Source organism: Mus pahari, chromosome 14 (assembly GCF_900095145.1).
Source record: "Mus pahari chromosome 14, PAHARI_EIJ_v1.1, whole genome shotgun sequence".
NCBI lineage: Eukaryota > Metazoa > Chordata > Mammalia > Rodentia > Muridae > Mus > Mus pahari.
In genome coordinates, this window is record NC_034603.1 from 46,752,144 (window position 1) to 46,775,434 (window position 23,291).

Here is a 23,291-nt window from a genome sequence, read left to right on the forward strand (position 1 = left end):
ACACACACACACACACACACACACACACACACACACACACACACACACACTGAGAGGCCAAACGCACTCCATCTTGGAACTGGCCTCCATCTTAAAGAAAAAAAACAGAAGCCTGAGAACTTGGCCCGCAGATGAACCCAGGCTGCACCCACATACCAGGAAGGATCCCACCACTTGTCCTTGGCCAGAGTTACTCCCTAGCTACTTCCTAGCAACAGTTAATCAAAGATTAGTCTGATTATTTCAGATGTACTCTCAGACCTTTAGTGATTATATACTGTCTCGCTTCAGAGCACCCACCTGTCGGCTTACAACAGACATTCAGTTAGATGCCAGGACAGACTCTACCTCACTTCCATTTTCTATAAAACCTTGTTTCGATGAGAGTTCGGGGCTGCCTCGCCAAAAATCGTCCTGTGGGCTGGCGGTGAGTAAGCTCAAACTTGAGTTTGTAATAAAGAGACCCAAACATGATTACATCATAAACAGCTCTTGGTGGTCTTTTGGAGTTCACGCGTGCTTTGTGGCACGGCAATACAAGTGTGTTCAAAAGGATTTTAATTAAGAAAAAAAGGTACAAACCTAAATTCCAGGAAGACACCTTCAACTTGATGCCCTTAGCTTTGGACTGGAGTAAGCATAAACTGTGAGATTTACTCTCTCTCTCTCTCTCTCTCTCTCTCTCTCTCTCTCTCTCTGTGTGTGTGTGTGTGTGTGTGTGTAAAAGCATCTGAAGTCTTGGTAATCCAAGTGTCTGAAACTAATATCTGTGTAAGTGGTAAGAGATACTTACAATACAGGTACACTCGGGAGGTAGAGGCAGGAAGTCAGGAGTTCAAGAGTTCAAGGACAGCCTTGACTACTTGGGAAATATAGCTAGCCTGGGCTACTATCGAACCCTGTCTCAAAAATAAGTCAGTAAACAAATAAATAAACAAACTAGGAGGGAGAGGGGGCTCAGGCGTTTAATCCCAGCACTCAGGACAGACACGAATGCTCTACCACTAAGGCAAACTCCAGCCTCATTCTAGTTTGTTGGGGGGCGGGGGTACTACTAAGGTACTGAGAAGGGAGGTGATTTTTCTCAAAGTTCATTGTATGGTTTGGAATGAGTTTGACAGCCTTTCACGGAAAGTGCCCAGCTAGAGAGACTTGAAAACCATATGAGTTTGTCCTTTCATCTGAAAGAGGTTGGATGTTGCTAAGTCAGGGCCAGGCAGGCCGCTCCACCATGATGGGAGCTCCAGCTCCTTTACAGTAGCCTACACCATCTTTAGTTTGTTATTTCATGAGCCAAATACATTAGCTTCTGGAGCCTGCGCCATCACACCCATGTCTCACTGAACCCTCCATTAGCCACACCCTCAACACCATCAGAAGCACACAGGATGCCAGGGAAATCGGAGGGGAAGAAGACAGCATTAACCTGCCCATTTAAACATCCGAAGTATCCTTTTAGTTTAAAACACACACACTCACACGCACATGCAACGTCTCCTGTAGTGCAGGCTGGTCTCAGTGAATACCTGATCCTTCTGCCTCTGCCTCCTGAGTGCTGGGATTCCAGGGGTGCACCACCACATGCATCTGTGTGTTCAGCACTAAGGAAGGAACTTCATGCATGATGGGCAAATACTCTACTAACTGATCCCAGCCCCAGATGTAAAACACCTGCAAACTGTTCAGTTCTGAGAACAAGGCGGGCATGCTCCCGCCTTCTCTCCCTGGGAGGGCAAGGCTCTTATCTCTGTCGGGAGGAACAATAGCAGATGGCAGATGCTAGGGTGTTTGTACTGAGGTCACATCTACCCTCCTTATAGCCCTCACCTGATCCTCCTTCATGTTACTGGCCTACGCTGCTGGTGGTCTTCTGTTTGTCCGTCTGTCCTGTCCCTCCTTCCTTTTACCCAGTTTCATGGGACACAGTTCCCCTGTGTGCCCTGTAGCCGTCCCCTGGAAAGGAGCCAGTGTTGATCAAATGCCAGGTTGCATTTTGAGCAGCTCTTGGCACAGGAAAAATTTGTATTTGAAAATTTCACATTTCAAGTTCAGCTCCCAGCCCCCGAGTAGAGTTCAGTAACTGACAAAGCTAAGAGTCAGAGAACCTCCAGGCAGCTGGTGAGTGGAAGAATCCAGCCTGATGCCTCGGTCCATGGGTGCCCTCCCTGGCCTTCACTACCGAGTAGACAGAGATGTCTAGAGGCACTGGTTGTCCCACGGTTCCTCCAGAGCTCATTAATCTGCTGCTGGCTGCATTATCTGGACTGCATGAATCTGGCTTGCACACTTACAACCCAGGTAGGCATAATGTGATGGTTTGTATATGCTCGGCCCAGGGAGTGGCACTGTTAGAACGTGTGGCCTTGTTGGAGTGGGTGTATCACTGTGGGTGTGGGATTTAAGACCCTCATCCTAGCTGCCTGGAAGCCAGTCCTCTCCTAGCTGTCTTCAGATGAAGATGTAGAGCTCTCAGCTCTGCCTGCACCATGCCTGCCTGGATGCGGCCATGTTCTCATCTTGATGATAATGGACTGAACCTCTGAACCTGTAAGCCAGCCCCAATTAAATGTTATCCTTATAAGAGTTGCCTTGGTCATCATATCTGTGCACAGCAGTAAAACCCTAACTAAGACACACAGGGTCCCTGTTCTCCCCAGCACCTGAATGAGCATCAGTTCAGATGAGGATGAATCCTTCTTCACTCCCATGCGCTGTCGGCTAAGAACTCAGCTTCTGTGTCCACCCCATATCCCAACAAGAGATCTTGTCTCACAAAACAAAATGGATATCTCATAAGAAAGAGCACCCTAGGTTGACTTCTGCATGCTTACACATGTGTACCTGCACACACATGAAAATGCACATATACTCACACATACACACAGAGAAAAAAAAAATTCAGGGGAAGTAACCAGACATAGTGGCACAAACCTATGATTTCAGCATCTGGCTCCTACATCAAACCACCCTTGCTTTCCAGGAACAAATTCAATTTGGTATTGGCAAATAATCTTTTAATATGCTAAACTTCGTTGGCATCTTGTTGAGGATTCTTCTTCATCAGTCGTCTTCATCCACCACACTGGAGATCAGAGGACGAAGCTTTGGAGTCCGTTCTCCACTCCTGCTTTTACCTGAGTTCTGGCAATCAAACTCAGGTTACCGGGACTGGGTTGGGTGGCAAAAACCTTTACCTGCTGAGCCATCCCAATTGTCCTGATTTTGAGGATTTTTGCATCAGTGTTTATCATGACACGTTCTTCTAGGTTTTTAAAAATAGGGGCTTTTTATCAATGTGATCCTGGCTTTGCAAGTTAGTAAGTGCTCACCACTCCTCAATTTCTCACAAACGTTTAAGGAATATTGGCATCAGATCTTTAAATATTTAGTTAGAGCCAGGCATGGTGGCACACACCTTTAATCCCAGCACTTGGGAGGCAGAGGCAGGCGGATTTCTGAGTTCGAGGTCAGCCTGGTCTACAAAGTGAGTTCCAGGACAGCCAAGGCTACACAGAGAAACCCTGTCTCAAAAAACCAAAAAAAAAAAAAAAATTTTAGTTAGAATTCGCATGTTAAGCCAGTAGGTCCAGGGTTTTGCCTGGAGAGTTTAGGTGACTGATTTAATCTCATTACTAGTTTGCAACTATGTCTACACATATATTCCTTGATTTAGTATTGGTGGGCTTTGTATCTGGCTCATTCAACTTACTTCACGTGTGCACACATTCATTCTGTCTTATAACCAACTGTCTTATTTCTGTAGAATCAATTGTAATGTCTCCATATTCATCCCTGGTTTTGACAGTTCCAGCCTTCTGTCTTCTTAGTCCATTTAAAGGTTTATGAATCTGGGTAAATCCTGTCAGAGCCAGCTTTGGATTTTACTGAATTGAGCAGCTTCTCGCTCTCTAGTCCGTGCACCCACTTCTGCTCTCAATGTGTTTTCTCTCAAAAACATTTACTGCAACAATTTCTCCCTAAGCAGGTTTCTTTGATGGCAGCTCATCAGTTTGCAGGGTTGTTGTCATTGTCGTTGTCGTTGTTGTTTACTTGCTTTTGCTGTTGCTGTCTTACAAGGCAGAGTTGGGATTCACAAGGATTAAAGGAACTGCGGAGTAAAAAGGTTCCTGAGAGTATGTGAATGGGCTGGAAGAGGAGTTTGTCAACTGTGGCTTTTTTATTTAAGCATTTCTGAATTTCCTTGGCGATTTTTTTCTAATTCACAATTAGTATTTTGGGGGGCTGACACCATGACTCAATCATTGGTCTGAGTTTCCTTTGTGGAAGGACCAACTCTAGAGAGCTGTCTTCTGACCTCCATATATGCCCTGTGGTGTATGCACCCCCATGCTCCTATCACACGACCTAAAACACTTTTTTAAAAAAGTGTTATGTTGGGCTGGAGAGATGGCTCAGCGGTTAACTAACTGTTCTTCCGAAGGTCCTGAGTTCAAATCCCAGCAACCACATGGTGGCTCACAACCACCCATAATGATATCTGATGCCCTCTTCTGGTGCGTCTGAAGACAGTTACAGTGTAGTTAGATATAATAATAAATACATCTTTAGGCCTGAGTGAGCGGGATAAATAAATCTTTAGGTCTGAGTGAGCGGGGTCGACCCGAGTGAGCAGCCTTCATCCCCAGCAACCACATGATGGCTCACAACCATCTCTATAGCCACAGTGTACCCATACATAAAATAAATAAATAAATGTTTTTAAAAAATCTTTTAAAAAGTGTTAGGTTGTAAACCAGGCGATGGTGGTGCATACCTTTAATCCCAGCACTTGGGAGGCAGAGGCAGGCGGATCTNTGGGTTTGAGGCCAGCCTGGTCTACAGAGTGAATTTCAGGACAGCCAGGGCTACACAGAGAAACCATCTTGAAAAAAAAATGTAGATGCTGCTTAATTTTCAGTTTGTGACTCTTTCCAGGTAAGGCAGGGTCTCATCTTCCTTAGGCTGACCTTGAACTCCTGACGCTCCTGACTCCAGCTTTCAGGCGCTGGGGTATCAAGAATGTGCACTTGGCTCAGCACTGTCTTAAAAATGTATTTTTTTTAGTTAACTGCTTAAACATTTGTTTGTTTGTTTGGTTTTTTGAGACAGGGTTTCTCTGTGTAGCACTGGCTGTCCTGGAACTCACTCGTATGTAGACCAGGCTGGCAGCCTGCCTCTGCCTCCCGAGTGCTGGGATTAAAGGTGTGAGCCGCCACGCCTGGCTTACATTTTTTCTTTTTAAAGATTTATGTGTATGGATGTTTTGCCTACATACATGCCCATGCCCTGGTGCCACAGAGGCCAGAAGAGAGTGTTGGATCCTCTGGTACTGCAGTTAGATACTTTGTGAGCTGTCGTGTGGGTGTTGGGAGTCCGAAGAGCAGCCTGTGCTCTTGAGTCCGTCTCCAGCCTCTCTTTGTGCGCGTGAGCCTATGATTCCACAGAGGCCAGAGAAGGATGGCACATGTCTCCCCCAGCCCTCTGTACCTATTCCTTTGAGTCAAGTTCTCTTGAACCTAGGGCACGTGTTTTCTCAGCTGGACTGGAAGCCAGTAAGCCCCGGTCACCCTGTTCCTACTTTCCTTCGGACTGAGGCTGTAGGACTTGTGTGACTCTTGGCTTGTTACGTGGGCACTGGAATCCAATCTCTGGCTCTTCACAACTGCACAGTAAGTGCTCTTAGCCACTGAGCCGATTCCCCAGCTTCAGCACTATCTTTTGGACACAGCAGAGGCTCGGTAACTGAGCAGTAAGATCTCTGGCTTCTGGTGAGGGGTCAGGGTCAGATCTGAGTCCTCATCTGGGTATCCCACAACTGGGCCAATGCCTTGATCTCTTTACCTGCCTTCCCAGCTGAACACCATGAGTCTTACTTCACAGCATGGTTAGGAGGGTTTACAGGAAGGAGAGATAGTCTGCGCTGCTTCTGCCAACCTCCAAAGCAGCTCTCTGTACCTGAGTTGGCAATGGAGAGGCTTCCAGAGATCAGAGACCAACTCTGCTCCCCCTCCTTCAGGTAAAAGGCACCTTAGCTAACAGGAGACCAACTGGGTCTGCATTACATACTCTGTTACTGCCGGGGTCATCACTGTCTCTCTGGGTCACAGTCCTGCTGCCTCCTCCTGTCTCCTGTTTAAAGAAAATTGTGTGTGTGTGTGTGTGTGTGTGTGTGTGTGTGTGATGTGTGCATACACATATGAGTGCAGGTGTCTATAGAGGCCAGGGTTAGACCTCAGGGAGCTGGGGTTACCGTCATGAGCACTGTGGTGGTTTGAATATGCTTGGCCCAGGGAGTGGCACTATTAGGAGGTGTGGTCTTGTTGGAGGAAGTGTGTCTCTATGGAGGTGGGCTTTGAGACCCTCCTCCTAGCTCCCAGTTTCCTTTGGATGAAGATGTAGAACTCTCAGCCCCTCCCATGCCATGCCTGCCTGGATGCTGTCATGCTTTCTGCCTTGATGGCAATGGATCGAACCTCTGAATCTGAAAACAACCCTCAAATATTGTCCCTCATAAGAGTTGCCTTGCCGGGCGTGGTGGCGCACGCCTTTAATCCCAGCACTCAGGAGGCAGAGGCAGGCGGATTTCTGAGTTCGAGGCCAGCCTGGTCTACCGAGTGAGTTCCAGGACAGCCAGGGCTAAACAGAGAAACCCTGTCTCGAAAAACCAAAAAGAGAGTTGCCTTGGTCATGTGTCTCTTCACAGCAATGAAACCCTAACTAACCTAGGCTCTGAGAACTGAACTCTGGTCCTCTGCAAGAGCAGGATATGCTCTTAGCTACTGAGCCATCTTTCCAGCCTGTTCTGAGATCTAGGCATAACTTACCCTGCCCTCCCTCCCCCCTCTCCCTCCCTTTCTCCCTCTCTCTGTTAGGGTCCCATGTAGCCTCAGCTGGCCTGGAACTTACTATCTAGCTGAGGGTGGGCTTGAACTCTTGATCCTCTGGTCCTGGCTCCATAATACCTTCTTTAGGGAGGTTCATTAACCCCTGGCAGGGTTCAGACCCTGCGCCCCCCCATTCCTGTCCTCCAATGCCAGTTACCCACATGGTCCCCAACAGTCATCTGGACTGCTCAAAACAAACAGGAGTCTCAGGATACCTTGGTAAACTTTATTCACAAACTCCAGACCCCTAGGCCTGGCTTAGCCACAGGGTACATTCATTTTTAGCAGTGGCAAAACCCCCAATGTAACACATTCATCAAGACTAACCATCTTAATTTAAATTAAAGCATTTCTGGAAGACAAATGCAATTGATAGAAAATATAAAAACTTTTACTGTACAAATTTTACATCACATTCAAAATAAGCAAATAATTGTCTGCCTCGTGGCCACGGAAGACACTAGGTGTACACACTGATGACATCCTGGCCAGCACTGCAGCACAGCGTGGCTGTCCCACTCTACCCTGTCACTACAGAGCAACACAGGCTTGCCACTCCCTGCCTGGACCAAGAAGACAATGGTCGAGGGCTCTGATCAGGTGAATTAGAGCAGCCCAGCACTAGTTAGGATTCACAACTTGCCACTCCCTCGGGGTGAGGCTGGGAATCCAGGGTGCCTGGAAAAGGGTCTCACAATTTAGGTGGGCAGGTTCTCTGAAGCTTGGGCCTTTTTCACTGCCTTCACAGTGGCTATGCGGGCTGAATTCACAGTATCTGTCATCCTTCATGTGTTTCCCAGGAGACGAGGAGAGTGTGCAGGAGGCGAACTTTCCTAACTTCAATTCACAGTCACTTAAGTAGTAAAGGAAGTGGGGACCATGGTGGGAACTCTCTTACAGGAAGGGCTGAGCCGAGGCAGGAATTGGGGAATAAGAGGGAGGGCTCTAGCACTGCAGCACCACTGGGGCAGACGGCAGCCCCAGCATACGAAGATGGCCAGCTCCTTAAGCCAGGGATCAACGACTATTCCTATCTGGTCCCCTTCTCATGCACAAGACCACATTCAATGCAGGGCTCAAAGCTTTCTCAACTGTGATGTTCACAGCACAAAGCAAGACCCAGGCTTGCTGTCAGTAGGCTGTGTGCCGCCCGATGTGATTTGGTATCAGGGGATAATTGAAAGGGTTCTACATCGCAACACTTACACAGTGAGAGACCAGCCTGAACCTCAGGCACTGTGGCCTCTGGGACGGTGCAGGCAAGACATTGCCAGGGGCAGGGGGCACACAAGTAGGGAGGTCACATCAAGGGCTTATGTGGAAAGCTGAAGGGGTGGAGAAATGACTGGACAGCCCACACAGAGCTGAACAGAGGCTCAAGGCTCTTCCTCCCCACCCCGGAGGTGGGGTCAAGATGCTATTGTCCCGGCTCTCGGGTAGCATGAAGCTGTGCTGAGGCCTGGGGGAGGGGGTTTCCACAACTTCTCAGAGAGTGGCCCTGTTTTAAGAGACGCCTGGAGCAGACTTGGATGCTTGGAGAACCTCTGCTTTACTGGGAGTTTTAATTGAGAGGGAGCCACCGTGGGTCTCCACTCCACCCCCATTTCTTTCCTTCTCTGGTTGTGGAGTCTGACGCTGCCTACCCTCTGCTCAGGGACCACCCCGCTCAGTAGCTGATGGGTCCTGACGAGCACCTCTGACTTTTCCCAGTACAGCCCCTCCAGCTCATAGGAATGAACACAGAGGCCTGCAGGTCAGATCAGAGCCTCCCCAACTGATGTGTCTGGGTGGGCTCATAACCGGATCTGAGCTCAGAGCACACACAGGGGTCAGAACAGGCTAAAAGGCTTCCATGGGATGGGGAAGTGGTGGTAGGTCTAGAACCTTCTAGTGCGACAGACAGAGGGTTTTAAGGTGCTAGGGCCACTGCAAACTGCTTCTGCCACCGTCCCTGTTCTTAACCAAGAACTCACTGTACACACTCCCTCGACTCTGGGAGGAGGGGGGTCAATGAGACACAGGGGGGTGTCTGATAGAGGCTGAGTTCCACAGCCTTTGTGCCTACCTGGAGGCCTCAGATAAAGAAGTGGGTATCTCCACAGATGTGTGGCTATTCCCTCCCCCCTGCAGTAGAAGCCGGGCGAAGATCAATCAGATCACTCTAGAAGCCGCTGGGATTCTGTTTGTACTTACACACACACACACACACACACACACACACACACACACACACACACACACAGAGGACTGGATCAGAGCAGAAACTGAATCCAACTCTCCAGGAAATCTGACCCCCATAATCCAGATAGATTCCCAACCCAGGCTGTTGCTCCTTAGTGTGGTTCAGGGCCCAAACACAGGCCAAGGAAAACCTCCTGCCACCTGCCCTTCTCCCAGTCCAGCCACATCCATACGGCTTTTCTTCCATCTGGTTCAACCGTGGGCCCCTCATGGCTGCAGGGTCTTCCAGAACGGAGGCTGGGGACATCCCTGCTGTTCCACAGTGCCGGCACCCTTCTGCTGAGTGATCTTTACCTACTGTAAAACACCAAGCTTGCCAGGCAGAAACCCCTGTGTAAACACTGGCTGTAGGGGTATCATCTGGAGGTGCGCGCATGGCTGCGGTCCTGAGCCCCATACACCTTGGTAACGCACGCACGCATGCACGCATGCACGCATGGGCACGCACGTCCTTTAGGGAGGAGACACGCTCCCAGTCCGCAGCTTGGGATGGAATGCTTCTGATTCCTTGAGGTGGCGGTCTGCGTGTTTCATAACCATGTTTCAGAAAGGAAGACTCTCTCTGCATGAACGTGCATGGCTGGCTACATCTTTGGATTCCCGGACTCCAGGGTCCCCAGGCCAAACCTTTCAAAGCGGGGCATGACTTTGCTGCTGTTAATGCTGTGAAGAGGAGCAGAGACACGGGTTATGGCTCTGCAGGTCTCGTCTAGAGTTAAGGTTGTCGCTGGTTAAGCTTAGAAGAGGCTGAGTGAAGGCGACTGCTTGGCCCACAGCCTTGGCAGAGCTGCTCCTGGCCTCCTTAAGTCCTGGGCCTCGGCCACATTCCCTACCTGGCAGGGCTGAGGGGAGCTCAGACGCTTGTTCACCTGACTGCCCAGCACCCAGCATGATGGTAGCTGGCTGCCCCATGTGGATCTGGGACTGGGTGAGCCAGGCCTGAGGACCAGCGATGCCACACACTCCTTTTAGAAATGGCGCTCACACGGGGTCTACTGGGGCTACTATGGAGCATAATTCTGAGCCTGACTGCAGAAATCTGGTCAGGGACAGACATGAACTCCTAACAGACGTGGCAGCAGGTTTGCCTCCATTACTAAGCTCTGGTGACAGGGATCACGTTGTTTATGACAGTTTTGAGTGTGGCTCCTAAGGACCCAGCCTTTCTGAACTGATGCCTTTCACAGCAACACAACTGCTGTGTGTATGTATCCTGTCCTGTCTTCAAGAGAAAGAGAGGACTCCAGTCAGGGTCCATGACCTCAGTGCTGACTCTGGGCAGCTCCGAACTGTGACACCCTTGTAGGACAATGTCCCAGGGTCACTGAGCCCCTCCCCATCCTGAGCATGCTCAGCAGGGGCTCGTGAAGGTGTTAGTAAGGGCTAGGGAGCAGAGGAACACAAGCAAGAGCCACTCTCGGGAGAACAAGAGAGAAGAGACCATCTTTTCCAGGAAGGCGGCTGAAAGCTGCTCTTCCGCCTCGAGGGTCACCCCATTATGCCATCCTCCCCTGGCAGTGACAAAAGTCAGGCACCCACAGGCCATGTGGAGGGGAGGGGAAGCTGTTAAACAGAGCACAGGGAGGAGTCTGGAGCAGCAGAGATGGCGTCCCCAGGGTTAGTGCCCGCTGGCGTTTTGAGTCTTAGCAGAAGTCACGAAGCTGAGTCGGTGATTAGGAGGAAGGAAGCCCCCCGGGCATGCAAGACAGCCAGGTCTACAACCTAGGGACAGAGGAGAGAGCCGTATCAGAGTCTGAGCGGAAAGGAGTCAGGGCTCAGGGGCCTGGCCAGGCCAGATGCCCAGGGACCCACCTGAGAACAGGATCCCCACCTCCACCCCTCAGAATGGCTGGGGACAAGCACAGGGAATTTTCTCCAAGTTCCCACAGGGCAGCTGTGGCACCCCAGGGCTCCCCGTGACGATCAAACTGGCTTCAGAGACGATCACTTCTGCTTTCTTGGCTCTTCCCCTCCTCTCTTTAAGTTCATTAATACTGTTATTGTTACTAATGTTTGTAGTTCTGGAGCCCAAACCCAGCCTTGTGAGTACTAAGAGCTCTATGCGGAGTCGCACCCCCAGCCGCTCACTGGCACTTCTTTGTTTGCTTTTTGAGACAGGGTCTCTTCTGGCACTCACAATGTAGACCAGGATGGCCTCGGACTCAGAGAGATCTGCCTGCCCTTGCTCCCGAGTGCCGGGATTAAAGGCGTGCACCTGTCACCATGCCCAGCTGCCATTGATGCTTTTATTTCTGACATTTTACTATGTATCCCAGGCTAGACCCAAACTTAAAATCCCCCTGCTTCAGCCTCCTCAGTGCTGGGATGATAGGCATACGCTACCACAACTGGATCACTGGATTGTCCTGTCCTGAACTCTAGCCGAAGTGGGATTTGGGGGGACGTGCTTTGCTCACTGAGTGTTAAACCCCCTTTGCCCACATGCTAGCTAGCTCCTGTGGTATGGAGAGGGGCCCTCCCTGCTGCACACTGTGCATTTCTTTAACCCTCTGTGAGAAATACAAGTCTGGTGGCCATTTTAGCAAGAGGTCAGTATGGATTATGGGAAATCAAAGCAAAAATGTGAGAAGCTGGCATGCAGAGACAGAATGGGAAAGGAGGGTAGGACAAGCACACACAGGCAGGAAATGAGAGAATGACGGAAACACACTATTCCTCCAGAACTGGACAGGAGTTCTTAAAGTCGGGGTGACCATAGCGTCCTTTCCCGTAGTAGCGGCTCCGCCAGCGGCTAGGGGTGCCCGAGACCATTTCACCAGCAGTTGAAGAGAGCCGTCCAATCCAGTCCAGCCCGGTGGGTGATGGCAGCCAGCAGACAGGTGGAGGAGTCAGGATGGTAGAACAGGGGAGATGACAAGACAGGCCAGTGTATCCACCACCCCCCAAAAAACAAACAAACAAGAAAACGAAAAATGACAAAGCCGACAGGAAAGAAAACAGAAAGTGAGAGTTAGAGACCCCATGTCCGAGGAAGCCCCGGAAGCCTGGGAGCTGGTGGCTGTGGCCTGGTAACGGTCCCTATTAGTGGACTCCTCTCCCATCTGTGAGCTGAGAACGTGGGGCTGACTGGTTTCCAGAAACAGGAGTCATCTCTGAATGCCAGTGTCCAGTGCAGACATGGTTTCACAGAGGAGGGAGCCTGTACCCAGAGGGCCTAAGGAAGATCCACAGGAGCAAGAAGCACAGGGCTCAAGCCCTGGGGCCTCGTGGCCCCTCCCCTACCGCCAGTGCCAGCACCGACCTTGCCCAGCTTACAGGATTTACCACCTGATGACTGGCAAAGTTTGTGCAACTCTGGATCTTACCTAACGCCCACTGTGGAAGCCAAGACAAGTGACAGGGACCCAGATCCTGACAAAGGGTTATGGCCGGAGAGGGGTCTTTGGGAGAGGAAGCCAGAGAGCCAACGTAGAAACAGAACAGGATAGAATACAGGGGAGATGACAGCAGCCTCTTCTGCTCTGTGCCTCAGGGCACAAAGGACCACGAGGGGGAAAGGCTTCTGACACGGGCGCCACATAGCTCAGGGTATGGCCCACTAGGGGGTGGCAAGCTTCCAGGGCTCCACAGTTCAGTGACTAAGTGGCTGCCAGCCCTAGCAATACTGATGTTGTTTGTTAGGGGCTGTTTTGGTACTCACATGGACCTGACCTCTGACCCCTTCTCTCAGGCACAACTCTCTCACCACGGTCTAGCCTGGGCTTGGTGTCTGTGATGGTCTATTTCAGTGATGTGTGGATTTCCACAGGTGGAAATGAGGTGGTCCCCTATTACAGGGGACCTCCAGCACCAAGGGGGAGGGAGGTGAGACTCCTTCAGCTCTTTTACACTGTGGAAGCCTCGGATTGTGGTCTGTTGCATATCCAGCAGAGGGCGCCCTCAGACACTCCAGACAGAGAGGCTCTCTGGATGGAAGGTCTGGTTCATGGAGGGAGTACTTACTCAGCCGACTTCCAGAAGTGCCCAGGGTGGGAGAGCCGCCGGTTCAGCTTGGGCAGCCTCTCCAGCATGTCCATCAGCAGGCTGAAGCTGGGTCTCTCCTGCAGATCGAAAGCCCAGCAGGCAGACAGGATCTCCTGCAAAAAAGCACTGGGGTTGGTGGTGTGTGGGCATCTGGGGAGTGAGGCACAAGGACAGAGCATTTCCCAAGGAGCCCCAAGAAGCTTGAGTGCCCAGCGCATCTGTGGAGTCAGAATCAGACAAGCCGCCAACCTTCCAGGTCAAAGTGGACTTGTCTGCTTTCCTTCCTCTGCAAACTGTAAGTGACCAAGCCAAACAGAATGGAAATGGGAGAGGTCAAAATGAAAGCGGGTGGCCTTTGAAGATGGAAGGCACATCCTATGAACACGGAAGTGTCTGAGAGTCAATGCAGGGTTCTTGGAATGTATAGAGAACAGCCCTGACAGTAGGGGGCGCCTCAGCGCTCCAGAGCGGAGACTGGATAGGCAGGACTAAATACAGGAGCAGCCACTGAGAACCCTCGGAACAGCTGCCATGACAGAAGGAAGGCTTTCTTCTCAGGGGCCACTCAGCCCCACAGCACCCTCTGCAGTCTTAACATCCAGGCACGTGGTCAGCACACGTTGCCAACACAAGGCACACACCCCTGACACTTTTGTTCTCGATATAATGTAACGGTCCCTGTGCCAGCACCACTATGAAAGCCCCACTGTTGCCAACACAAGGCACACACCCCTGACACTTTTGTTCTCGATATAATGTAACGGTCCCTGTGCCTGCACCACTATGAAAGCCCGAGCCCTGTCCGAGGTCTTTCTCAGTCATGTCACATGCCCAGCCCACACTTGTCCTTCTGTCCCTCTACTCACGCCGACTTCCTTCCCCAGGCTGACGGATGCCAGGACGCGCCGTACTCCTTCCCCACTTCCGATCTGCCAGATCAAGGCCTCAGCAGGCTGGTGCTTAAAGGGCCAGTCTCTTGCCTGTAGTTCATACCACACGGTCCTGTGGAGACACACCATGGTGTGAGCTACTGGAGCTTCACAATGGCTGGCCCATGTTAGGTGCGAGAGACCAGAGGTCAAAGGCAGTCACTCTGCCCAGCTAGCATAGCCAAGACTTTCCAAGGCACACTTCCCAGCCTTCTCTCTTGCACTTGGGGGCCGGTGGCCTACTCACCCAAATGCATAGACATCGGCTGCTTTGGAGAAGGGCAGCTGGTCCTCGTCCCGCCCTGGTATCATTTCTCGTACAATCTCGGGGGCCAGGTAGCACAGCCAGTCATGCGACAGTTTCAGTTGGTTCTCTCGCCTGGAGGCCAGGACAAGGACACCTCAGTGGGGAGCGGGTAGCCTGACTACACACATCTGTTACTCACTTACATGTGCTACACAGAAAGCCAAGAGGGGAGCATGGAGGTCTTGCCTTTGAATAGGATGGGTGCGTCTAGGGATGGAGGTCACAGCTGGGAATGGCAGGGAGCCGCAGGTGACAGGGTCTGAGTCCCCGTGCTGGGAGAGCGAGCGGCTGGTTTGTCTAGGTCTCGTGGTGACTCTGGCCTGCCACTCTTCCTTGGGCCCCCATTCTTAGGTTGGGGCTTTTCTTGCCACCCCAACCCTTTACAACCCCAATGTTCTGTCTCATGAAGGGGTGACAAGCCTGGTCCCTCACCCATCACTGATGACTCAGCCTCCGTGGTACCCACCTGGACATGGAGTACCACGAAGGACCTAACTATCACCCACACCCACCTCTGGCCTGAAAGCGCATGGGCTGAACCACAGACAGAGGAGACCTAACCTGAGTGGCAAGGCTCTCTCCAGAGACACGGCTGGGGGCACTCCACACTCACACAACGCCCCAGCTCCCCGACTCACCGTTCCTCTCGGACCACGCCTGAGATCCCAAACAGCCCGAAGTCTGTGATGACCACTTTGCCGTTGTCATAGAAGACGTTCTTGGACTTGAGGTCCTTGTGCACGATGCCTTTTGCATGAAGATAACCCATGCCCTGGAAGACAGCCAACCTTGCGTCAGCGGGTGGGGGACGCTGAGAGATGGAGGTTGAGGCTTTACTCGGGGGCACCACACAGAATCCAGGTCCAATCTTCACGCACACAGCAGGCAGGAGGATACTGTCCTCAGCTTACAAATGAAGCAACTAAGGCTCAGAGAGGGCAAGTGAATTGCCTCAAGTCACACAGCAGTTAGACAGGGAGCAGAGATCTGACCTCAAGCAGGTTGATGCTCTTTCTATGCCACTCTGCTGCCCAATAGCCACCCCAGACTCGGGTAACTATGGGGCATGGACACGGTGAGAGGTAGCGGGTAGTCAAGGAGCATAGAGATGAGCGATATGAGCTCAGCAGTGATGTAGTGATGTAGCTTAGCAGTAAGCATGCACTTGGTCCTGTGTTAAGTACTCAGCATTACCGACTTAGAAAATAATTGACCAGGGCTGGGGAGATGGCTCAGTGGTCAGGAATACTTCCTTCTCTAGCAGAGGGCCAGAGTTCAGTTTCCAACATCCACATAGGGTAGCTCGTAACCATCTGCAACTCTAATTCCAAAGAATCCAGGGCCCATTTCGGGCCTCAGTGGCACACAACTGCCAACCATGTAGTCCCAGCCCTTTCTCCCCATCCTGCACCTCTCTCTCACAGAGAGAGGGAGGGGGGAGGGGAAGAGAAGACTTATCTGGGCTGGGGTATACGGAGCCCAGCTGGGCTCTGCCCTTCTGCAAGGCAGCACCGGGAGCAGGCAACACAGTCCCAGGGTGAGCTAAAGTTCAGCTGTGTCCCAATACCTTGTCATGGAGCAGCGGCCGTGGCCACACACCAGGTGAAATGTGGTGGGTGACTCTCACCAGCACGTGAGCACTCAGGGGTCAGGCACACAGAGCCCATGACCTGACAATTGGATCTCATCAAGGCCACAGCTACTCAGCACTAATCCCCAAGTTCTCTTGACATCTCTGGGGCAAGACACTGTCACTCAGACAGAATGGCCTGTCTGGCTGCAGCCTCCTCCCAACTCCCAGCCTCCTCATGAGGTTTCCCAGAAGTGTCCCTGGCTATAAGGGAGTTTGGGTCACATGCCTAGAAACATAGAAGTCACTTTTAGGAAACATTATCAACCACAGACACAAACCCACTGCAGGGAGTATCAGAAGAGAGCTTAACCCAAGTGGATTCTGCTCTAAGACACAAGAGGGTGCAAGGCTTGGGTTCTCCCCTCGGGCCTGTCTTCCAGTGAGAGGCCCTTCCCTAGACTCTGAAGTGCAAATCAAACTTTATAAAATATAACTGCCATTTCCTAAACCGGGCACAAGCCTTTCCCAGGTGCCCCAGTGACAGATTCCACCGTGGGCTGACTAAGGACAAGGAGCTGTCCCTCTCTGAGGCTTATTCACACCACAGACATTGAGTGGGGCTTGGTGGGTTACATTTGTAATCCCAGGACTTGAGAGATGGAGGAAGGAGTTTAAGGTCATCCTCAGCTACACAGTGAGTTTGAGGATAGCCTAGGCTACGTTTGAGTCCCTGTCACAAAATAAAATAACCACCCAAACAAACAAAAACCAGATGTGACAGCTGGAAAGGGTCAGGTTGAAGAGACAGGCTGTGGAGCAGAGCCTGGACCATCAGTCCTTTCCCAGGGCTTCCCAGGGTCTCCATGGCAACCCCCAAGGTTGCAAGCCTCTCACTGAAGGTCAGGTCCCTCTGCTCTACTTCTGACTCCCAAAGCATCTCAGATCTAAAACGGAAGTGAGCTGGGGTGGTGTGCTGATCTAGGGCCCCCAGGGGGACGGGAAGGGGGTTTCAGCAGGAAGGAATCAGGGGGGACAAGAGGCAGGCAGAGGCAACTCCAGAGCCTTTGTGTCACTTTCCTTCTGGGCCCTGGAAGTGGCCACCCTGGCCACCTTGGCTCACATGACTCAGAGGACAGTTCCCAGTTCTGAGAAAGGACAGAAAGTGGGGAGCAGCAGGATTCAGGGGTGGGGGTGGGGAAAGGAACAGAGTCCCTGGGGAAAGACCAGGGACCACGCTGGAGACAGAGGTGACTGACACCTTGGGGTTTTGGACTCGGAGGTTTAATCTGTAAGTGTGACTATGGAAAAGGGTCAGACTGAACCCTGGTTTGCCCCCAAACGCCTCTGTGATGATCTTTTCTAAAGACATCCATACACACAGAATGAACCAGAGAAGAGGATAGGGTGGGGGCGGGACATAGGAGAAGGAAGGTCAGAGGAGACAAGAGGGCAAACTGAAGCACGGATGCCAGGGGGGCTCTTCTTTTCTGAGACAGGATCTCATGTAGCCCAGGCTAGCTTGCTTGGTAGCCAAGGGTGACCCTCCTGCCTCCACCTTCTAAGTGGAGATTACGGGTGTGTGCCACTGTAATGCTTCTGGTGATGAGGACTGAATCCGTGGCTCTGTGCATCCTAGTCAAGCACTCTACCAACTGAGATCCATGCCCAGCCTGAGAAGATGCAGCCTTCCAACACAGACAGGCTTTTATTTTAAAAAGGAGAGGAGGCTGGATTCAGTGTTCTAGGTTTTCGGTTTTGGAGACATGGTGATCTCCCTTCCCTATGTGGTCCAGGCTGGCCTCCAGCTTTCAGTCCTCCTGCCTCAGCTCCGAGCCCTGGAATTCATGATTTCTATTCACAGCACTTGGCTTTATCTTACTATTTTTTTAAAAAATAGATTCATTCATTTTGTGTTTTGCCTATACGTATGTATGTGCTGCATGTGTGTGCTTGGTATCCATGGAGGTCAGGAGAGGGTGTCCGGTCCCCTGGAACTGGAATTAAGGATGCTGGGAATCGAACCCAGGTCCTCTGCAAGAGCAGCCAGTGCTCTTAGCTACTGAGCCGCCTCTCCAGTCCTCTTAACAGGTTGTTTAAGCAATGAGTGAGAGGCTCCCTTTAATTAATTTTTAAAATGAGAGTGGAAAAGAGCTGCCTGTGCTGAGCAAAAGGGCCTGCTCTCGGGAAGCCTGGGTCTGGGTTTCTAACGGTGCAGAAAGCGTGGGGCTAGCCCCATGGCATTGTTCTCTGTACAGATGATGTCACTGTCCCTGCTGACCTAATCAAAGAGGTTGTGATGGCATTTACAGGGGAGGAAGCTGAGGCTCAGAGAGGCTAAACAACCTCCCTGAGATCACAGTTAGAGTGACACCATCTTTAGAGCATCCAGTGTTTCCTCACAGCTAATTTAGTTCTGTTACCACCCCCCACCCCACCCCCGCTTCCCCCAAGTGGAGTTCCGCATTTGATTGGATGAGACAGGGACCTGGGCTGAGGTGCCCCAGCTAGGACACAGAGGAGCCACAAACCACCTGACACAGGCAGCTATGGCCTGCGGAAAGACCAAGAGCTGTAGAGGTGGCTGGAACCCCCGCTTCAACCCCACCTTTACCTTGATGATTTCCTGGGCAATCTGTCTAGTCTTGTTGATGTCCAGAGACGTCTTGGGGTCCCTCACGAATGAATGCAATGTCCGCCCCTTGCAGAAGCTGTTGAGTAGCGGGGATGGGTAAGAGGCCAGGAGCTAGTACAGGTTTGCCCTAGCTCCATGGAACCTGTGACCACCCACTTCTAGAAGGTTCTCCATCCCAACCAACACACTCCAAAGGGCACGCTCTTTAACCAGGACTCCTGCTGCAGCTCGGCTACACACGCATACACGGTACAGCTCGCCACACCCCTGTCCCATCCTCACACGGGGCAGGAGAACTCAGACAGGGAAGAACTCCGCCTCCGGGACTCTCAGCAGCCCACAGTGAGTCTCTAGGACTCACCACCAAGGACATCATTTTCATTAGTTCTAGGTTCCAGGGTATCCCATCCTGTTGCTAACTGAGGAGTGCCCTGTTGCTCCTCTCTGTGTAACCCCGTTCACTTCTCTAATGGAGGCCTGAGTGAGAGAGGGTGGGTGGATGGCAGAAGAGGCTGCAGGGCGGGGTACCCACAGGTGGACTCCCTGGAGACTCTTGGGGCTGCTCTGAGCGGGGACCCATTTATAGAATGGGTCAGGGGACTCTAGTGACGTGACACTGCTCAGTTTCTCTTTACCTCTGAGAACAAGGGCAAATTTTACTTGTTCATTGCATTAAGGAAAACAAAGAAAAAGATGACTGTTTGTTTGGGGGGTTTGTTTGCTTGCTTCCCCCAAAGCACAGGGTCAAGGTCCAGGTCCAGGGTGTCTCCTGTTGGAGAGGATTCTCTTGCTTCATGGAATGGAGTCATGTGGACCCGAGTTTGGTCCCAGCAACACTTTAAAAGCTAAGTGTGAAACTGGGCACACTGTTGCTCTCCTCATTCTTGACACTCAGGAGGCAGGGGCAGGTAAATCTGAGTTTGGGGCCAGCCTGGTCTACATAGTGAGTTCCAGGACAGCTGGGTCTACTGAGAGACTATCTTCATGTGTGCCCCTTCACCCTCACACATCCCTCTATAAACCTCAGGGCCGGGATCTGAACTTGGGTCCTCATGCTTACACAACAGGTGTTATTACCCACCAAGCTCTCCCCCAGCCCCCTTTTCTGATTTTAAAACTTAAAACAGTGTAAGTGGCTCAGGCAAGTGTTTCTGTATCTGGCCTGCTGCTCTGGGGAAGGTCCCCATTTTCCACAGGGACTGACAAGTGAGTCACAGAAGCAGGACACCGAAACGTCAGGACTGACTGGGGCATGGCTCAGCACAGCCCTCGCTGAAACCGCAAGGCACTGGACTCATCTCTTAGCAGCACACACGCACGCACACACACACGCACACACGCACTCACACCCACGTAGACCTCAGGCTCCCATCAACGGACAGAAGTAAAATGTGAGCCAGCGCAATCTTAGTTATATATTTTACAATGAAATTCCATTTTTTTTTATATGTGCGTGTGTGCATGCGTGCACATACCACAGCATGCCTGTGGAGGTCAGGGGACAACTTGTAGGAATCATCTCCCTCACTGTGGGTTCTGAGGACCAAGATCAGGCTGTCAGTGTGCTAACCTGCTGAGCTGTCTCACAGGCCCTCAACCTGCTTTATTTTGATGAAAGGAATATTGAGATTAACCACATTCACCTCTGTTGGGGAAAAACACTCAGGCAAGGTGGCGTGAGTGGGGTGTCTGCTTTATATCTTTTCAGAACACTGTGATTTTCTTTATGCCCAGAGGTGGTGGCATTATTATTATTATTGTTATTATTGCTGCTGCTACTACTACTACTACTACTACTACTACTACTACTATTATTATTATCTGGATGGGAGACAGAGTCTTGCTGTGTAGCCCAGGCTATCTTAAACTCAAGATTCTCCTGCCTCAACCTGCAAGTGTTAGCATTCCAGGTGTGTGCTGCCACACCCGGCTCTGATGTTGGTCAGTGGTCCCGTGTGGACGCAGAAACGACGCCTCATCTTTGTCTTTCTTCGTCCTCTCTCTGATAACCCTTCCACACTCTCCGGGGCACTCACAGAAAGCAGCAGGCTGCAGGGACAGGAAGGACGTGCCGCTCACGGGCCCGGAAGGGGTGGCTTACCTGGTGATAATGGCCAGGTGAGGTGGGTTCATGCAGGCCCCCATGAAGAGCACCACGTTCTCATGCCGCGTCTGCCGGTAGTTCATCACCTCTTTCTTGAACAGCTTCAGGTGGTCCTGATTGTGGCCGTCCATCTCCAGCAGCCGAATGGCCACCTCGCCATGCCAACGGCCTCGGTGCACCCGGCCCCAGCGGCCCTGCCCAATGGGCTCGCCCAGTTCCACCTGTTCAAAGGGGATGTCCCACTCTTGCAGGTACACGCTGGTCTGGCTGGCCTTTCGGGAGATGGGGCCCCGCCAGGGCCGACGGGAGCTGGGAAGGTCATCCACCTCGTCCTCGTCATCTTCTGCCTCTGACTTGCCAGCCTCAGGCTCCTCAGCCTGAAAGAAGAGGGAGGGAGGGAGGGAGTCTGGGTCTTTTCTTCCTGGAGTGCTGGCCAGGAGCCACCATGCCTGGCCTCCCAGTACTCTCTGTCTGAACGCACAGCTTCTGATGTCCACAGCTTCTGATGTCCATGCGCCCTGCCATCACTGCGCACTATACTGCAGAGCCCCAAGCTTGGTTCACATTTCCATTTGAAGGTCAAGCCAGTGGCTTCTTTCTCTTTAAGACAAGGGCTCGTGTAGCCCAGGCTCGCCTCCAGCTTACTATGTAGCTGAGGATGATTTGAACTTCTGATCCTCCTGACCCCTACTTTCTCAGGAGCTGGGATCACAGGCGTGCATCACCACACCTGACTGAGATGAAGACAGCGATTCTTGGCCGGGATCAGAAACCACCTATCAAGCTCTGCAAGCACAGAGATGCCAACCCCCACCCCAGGCTGACTGACTTAGCTCTCAGGCCCAGGTCTGTGGGTTGGGAGTGAGAAAGGGAGAATAGAGTTTTTTTTTTTTTCAGCGAGTTCGCTAGCTTGCACTTCACATTCTTCTTCTCCCATGCGATGCGCATATCTACCCACACCTGCTGGCTCAGCACCCTCCTCCCCAATGCCCTTCACCTACCCCTACACCCTAAGGAGGGGGAGGGCGGGGCAGCTACCCTGGGTCTTACACATGTCGCTCCTACTCACCTCTGCTTCGTGAACACCCAGCACATCTGTTTTGGGCTGGTCGTTGAGCCTAAGAGTGAAATGGGCTTTGTGAAGGAGACTCTGGGCTGGGTTGGGGATGGGGGGTTGGGGGGTGGGGGATGGATAAGGCAGTGTGGATGCTGGGAGCTCCAGCAGGAGACTAACTGGAGCGGGGTGAGGATGAGGGTGGGTATTTGGTGCAGGGCCCCACATTCCTGCCTCTGGGACCTGGCTATCACAGGCTTGCTATGTGAGCTTGTGTCATCGAACCCCTCAGAGTGGCTGCACCCTCTGGGAGACCTACTTCACTGGCTGAGAACTGAGCGCCCAGGAGCCAAGTGCTCAAGGAAACCTAATGGAGAGGAGGTCCAGGGACAGGAGTTACGTTTAGCTGGTCTCTGTTCACCTACATTCCCTCTTGGGTCACAAGCCTGCTGCAGTGGTATACCCGCCCCACGCAGGGCTCACTGTACTGCCAGGAGGTGATCAACTCCCAGGCTCAGAGGGCCAGAAATTTAGGGGTGGGTTGGGAGGTGGCTGGGGAGGGTTCATACCGTGTACTGTCGGCTGTGCTGGACAGCGGGGCTGCCTGAGGACAGGCTGAAATGTCTGTAGGAAAAAGAATACGAGCAAAGTGTGAGAGAGCTTTCCTTCATCCCCAAAGACTGGCACACCAGGGCACCCCCTTTCTTCTGAGCTGCCACTCCTCCTCGGGCCACTTCCACCAGGATCTGACTGCGCTCTGTAAGCTGCCACAGACTCAGTCTACAGCCTATGGCCGCCCCTGGCACAGGCTCTACGAGAGTGACTCTAGAGAGAACCCAATAATTAATACCACTGCCCTGGGCCCAAATGATTTTACGAGAGGCAAAAGCTAACGCTACTTTCTGGAAGGAAGCAGGGCTGGCTGTCACTTTTTAAAGTAGGGACCCCCTTTGCCCAGCTAGTGGCAGAGCCGGCAGCTCTATGGCACCTGATAACACCTGTGAAACTGACATCCGGTGTAGCTGCGGGTCACCCATCGGGTGGCTCGTGTCACAGATCTGGGTAAGGAGGGAATTCAGTCTGTGTACCAGGAGGCCCCTGGCCGGGCAGCTGAGGCTGACCCCTGACCCTAGGTAGTCTAGTTGTAGCATAAAGACCCGCCTCTAGGGCACCAGAAATAGACGGTCCCCTCCGAAAGTGGAGTCGAAGCACTACATGAAGAGTGGTGGCGGGGGTCCGCGCTCCTCTCTCTCAACAAAGAGAATCAGTTAGTAGCAACAGCTCAAGCTACCGGGAGCCCCTCTCCTGCCCTGGACAAAGGCCTTCCTCCTCAGCCCTCAGATCAACTCCTTCGCTGAAAAGTTTTCTCAGCAGAACCAAACTCTGACGGAAGGCTGTGGGCCTTCTTAATGGGGCACGCACACATGTGCCTGCCATCCCGGTCAGTGTGGGGAGTCCACGGGCCTCAGAACCATCTCCAGTCTCTCCAGCTACCGCCGTACAGCCTCTAGACTAGCAGGCCAGCATGTTGACACATGCTCAGAACACTCCAGAAGCTACACATGCCTCAGATGAAGTGTAGG

The 23,291-nt window shown here is 52.0% G+C and overlaps 1 protein-coding gene across 5 annotated transcripts in view; it reads right to left on the minus strand.

Annotated features, from left to right (window-relative positions):
* Positions 1 to 7,109: 7,109 nt before the first annotated feature.
* Positions 7,110 to 23,291, minus strand: part of Ksr1 (kinase suppressor of ras 1) — a 128,912-nt gene continuing 112,730 nt past the window's right edge. For 2 of the 5 annotated variants that reach the window (XM_029546027.1, XM_029546026.1), the window contains 10 exons: positions 22,278 to 22,332; positions 21,724 to 21,772; positions 20,652 to 21,031; positions 18,530 to 18,626; positions 14,984 to 15,117; positions 14,286 to 14,417; positions 13,976 to 14,111; positions 13,089 to 13,222; positions 11,797 to 11,877; positions 7,110 to 9,788 (listed from right to left, as the gene is read on the minus strand). In XM_029546027.1, the coding sequence (XP_029401887.1) occupies positions 9,710 to 9,788; positions 11,797 to 11,877; positions 13,089 to 13,222; positions 13,976 to 14,111; positions 14,286 to 14,417; positions 14,984 to 15,117; positions 18,530 to 18,626; positions 20,652 to 21,031; positions 21,724 to 21,772; positions 22,278 to 22,332 (1,277 nt within the window). In that variant the 3' untranslated portion in view covers positions 7,110 to 9,709. Of the gene's footprint in view, positions 10,848 to 11,796; positions 11,878 to 13,088; positions 13,223 to 13,975; positions 14,112 to 14,285; positions 14,418 to 14,983; positions 15,118 to 18,529; positions 18,627 to 20,651; positions 21,032 to 21,723; positions 21,773 to 22,277; positions 22,333 to 23,291 lie in introns of all 5 variants that reach the window. The other 3 variants (XM_021212990.2, XM_029546029.1, XM_029546030.1) reach the window with 2 other exon arrangements.